The 2,500-nt window shown below is 38.2% G+C and overlaps 1 protein-coding gene across 2 annotated transcripts in view; it reads left to right on the forward strand.

Annotated features, from left to right (window-relative positions):
- The window catches only part of LOC113807840 (uncharacterized protein C05D11.1), a 37,279-nt gene that overhangs the window by 32,251 nt on the left and 2,528 nt on the right, over positions 1-2,500 (forward strand). For both annotated transcript variants that reach the window (XM_027359142.2, XM_027359151.2), the window contains exons 13-15: positions 194-433; positions 894-1,074; positions 2,182-2,288. In XM_027359142.2, coding sequence (XP_027214943.2) covers positions 194-433; positions 894-1,074; positions 2,182-2,288 — 528 coding nt within the window. The remainder of the gene's footprint in view (positions 1-193; positions 434-893; positions 1,075-2,181; positions 2,289-2,500) is intronic.

Consider the following 2,500-nt stretch of genomic DNA (forward strand, 5'->3'; position numbering starts at 1 on the left):
TGATCTCAGACAAATGCTGATTCTTAGCCCTCTCCTTTCTTTAATGCATTCTCGAAAACCCTTTTTGTTTTCTATCGATATTTGACTGATCAGTATTTATGAAGTCTCACACACACTCTTCATTATTAGATTAATTCAAATCTTCAGGTGAAGAATAAGTAAAATAGGTAACAAACCACCACTTTTTCTCCAGATGATTGCTATTCTCGACACCTCAGCTGTGCCTGCAACTCTTCGACCATACATCATGCTCCTGTTAGACCTTATCTTTGAATCCCCAATTCAGCGTGACAACTCCATCATTCCATATGAAGAAGTTGTCCGTGAATTGTCTGCAGATACAATCTACAGAGACAGCCAGATTGGTCTTGGTCTCTCAAGCGGGAAGTTCTCTTGTGGACCGTACTGCACTAATGCTGTTGTGGTTATCAAGGTGAGTAATAATGATTAACGCAGTAGTTCATTACTTATCTAGTTAGGATGATTACATATAAACATAACTGTTTGTAAAAGGAAGGTGCTTGAAAGTTCATGGAATATTATTTGCTAATTTTGAGTGTTAGTTTTTTCGGGGGGTTCATAAGTATAATTTGTAATCATTAGAAAGTGGATTATTTCTGGTCACAAGATGGTAAATGATTTGTTCTGTTTCTGATTTTAATGCTTCTGGGTATAAACAGCCTTATATGAACATGGTAAAAGCAACCGAGATTGATGGAGTGATAAATGTAAATTTTAGATGAATGCAGAACAAGATCTTAATTTTTGTTGAGAGAAATGCAAAACTTGAGTAGGTTCATGTTCACAAAAATATAATCCAATAAAAACTTGGTTTTTAATTAAAACACATTTAGAGAGTAGAAGAATTTATACACCATAAACATTCCTTTCAGGTTGAGATGCCAAAATACAGGAAGGGAGTACAATGGTTAAAAGAAGTGTTGTTTGCCAGCCAGTTGTCTGCAGATCGTATACGAGTAAAAGCTAACAAACTCATCAACTCCATTGGTGAAGCTAAGCGTAGTGGACCCAAGCTACTGCAGCTGATGTTCAATGATGTAGTTTTCAAGAAAGGTTAGAATCATTTGAATTACCTTATTTTCATCATCACCTTTTCATTCAGTTCTTTATTTTCCCTCTCCTGCTCCTCCATTTTCTCCTCCATCCCCTTCCTCCTCTTCCCCTTCTCCTTCCCCATTTTCCCCTTTTCCCTCTTCCTCTCCTTCTACCTCTCCAGCTCTTCCTTCTTCCTCTCTTTCTCCTCCTCTTCCTCCTCCTTCCTCTATTTCTTTCATGCTTCTTCACTAACTCATCTTCCCTCACTTCATGAACCTCATTATCCTCTACCATCCTCAAAAACCTCATATTCTGCCTCCTTATAATCCTCCTTTGTCTCCTGTTTCACATACTTTTGTATTGTGTTTGTATTTTTTAACCCATTGAATCCAGATACTTCACTGGCATCATTTGGCCCAAAATACAGGCATTAGGCTTACTTGATGGGCCACTCTAATGATTGCACACTGTGTGGGCCATGCGCACATGAACACTCATGTGGTGACAAAACTTAATGCCTGCCCTTTGCAATGTTATTTTCTCTTTTTCTGCATGTGATTTTAGCTTTTTTGCATTTTCCATTGTCTACATTTATCATTGGATTTGCTTTATCCAGATGATAATAGATTCCTTGCACAGACTTCACAACATCACAAGCTAGTCTTCTCCCCCCACACATATACACACAGTTTTCTGTGATACAACCTGTACTGCCAGTTATAGCAGCCAGGAATAGGATCCTCCTCCTTGGAGCCAGCACTCTTCTAGTTAGGGCTAACAAATGATACATTCCACACTTGTTTATCAATGGAAATTATATAAAAGCCCCATCTTAAAAGCCAAAGGAGTCTAATCAACCTCCACACGCATTGTGCACTTGTGAGTCATTCCTGTCACCCAGGCCTTCAGCTGAAATGCTCACAAAGCCAAGTTCACATTATCCTGGCTCACAGCCAAATTTTCCCATGATTATATGTTCATTTCACATGCCCCTCAAGCCAATTTTTTTCATGGTTTGATGGTCATGTCATCCGGATTGTATGGGTTAAGGGTGATGATATCATCATCATTGCCGTCATGGGGTAAGATGCTGATAATCTATCTTTTTTTTTTTTCTTTTCACAGAATCCAACAAAAACCAGCAAAACATCCTTCGTCAACAGAAGTTCCTCACACAGTTGCTCAGTAGACTTGACACACAAGAGATGCAGATCTTGAAGGAGTTAGAAGAGGTGAGCATGTAACAAAAGGCTTTTTGAAACGGCTCCATTTAACAGCTTGTTAATGCTTATGATATTGGAAGGATAAAAGTATATTTTCGGTTGTAACCTGCTTTCCAATGTAACTTTAATTATATGTTTTAACCATCTGTTTTGTCTCTTTTGTATTTGGTTAATGTGGCAGGTAATAGACATAGTGATTGCCCACTTTAATATAAAGTAGA

The sequence above is a fragment of the Penaeus vannamei genome, chromosome 10, assembly GCF_042767895.1.
Source record: "Penaeus vannamei isolate JL-2024 chromosome 10, ASM4276789v1, whole genome shotgun sequence".
Classification (NCBI taxonomy): Eukaryota; Metazoa; Arthropoda; class Malacostraca; order Decapoda; family Penaeidae; genus Penaeus; species Penaeus vannamei.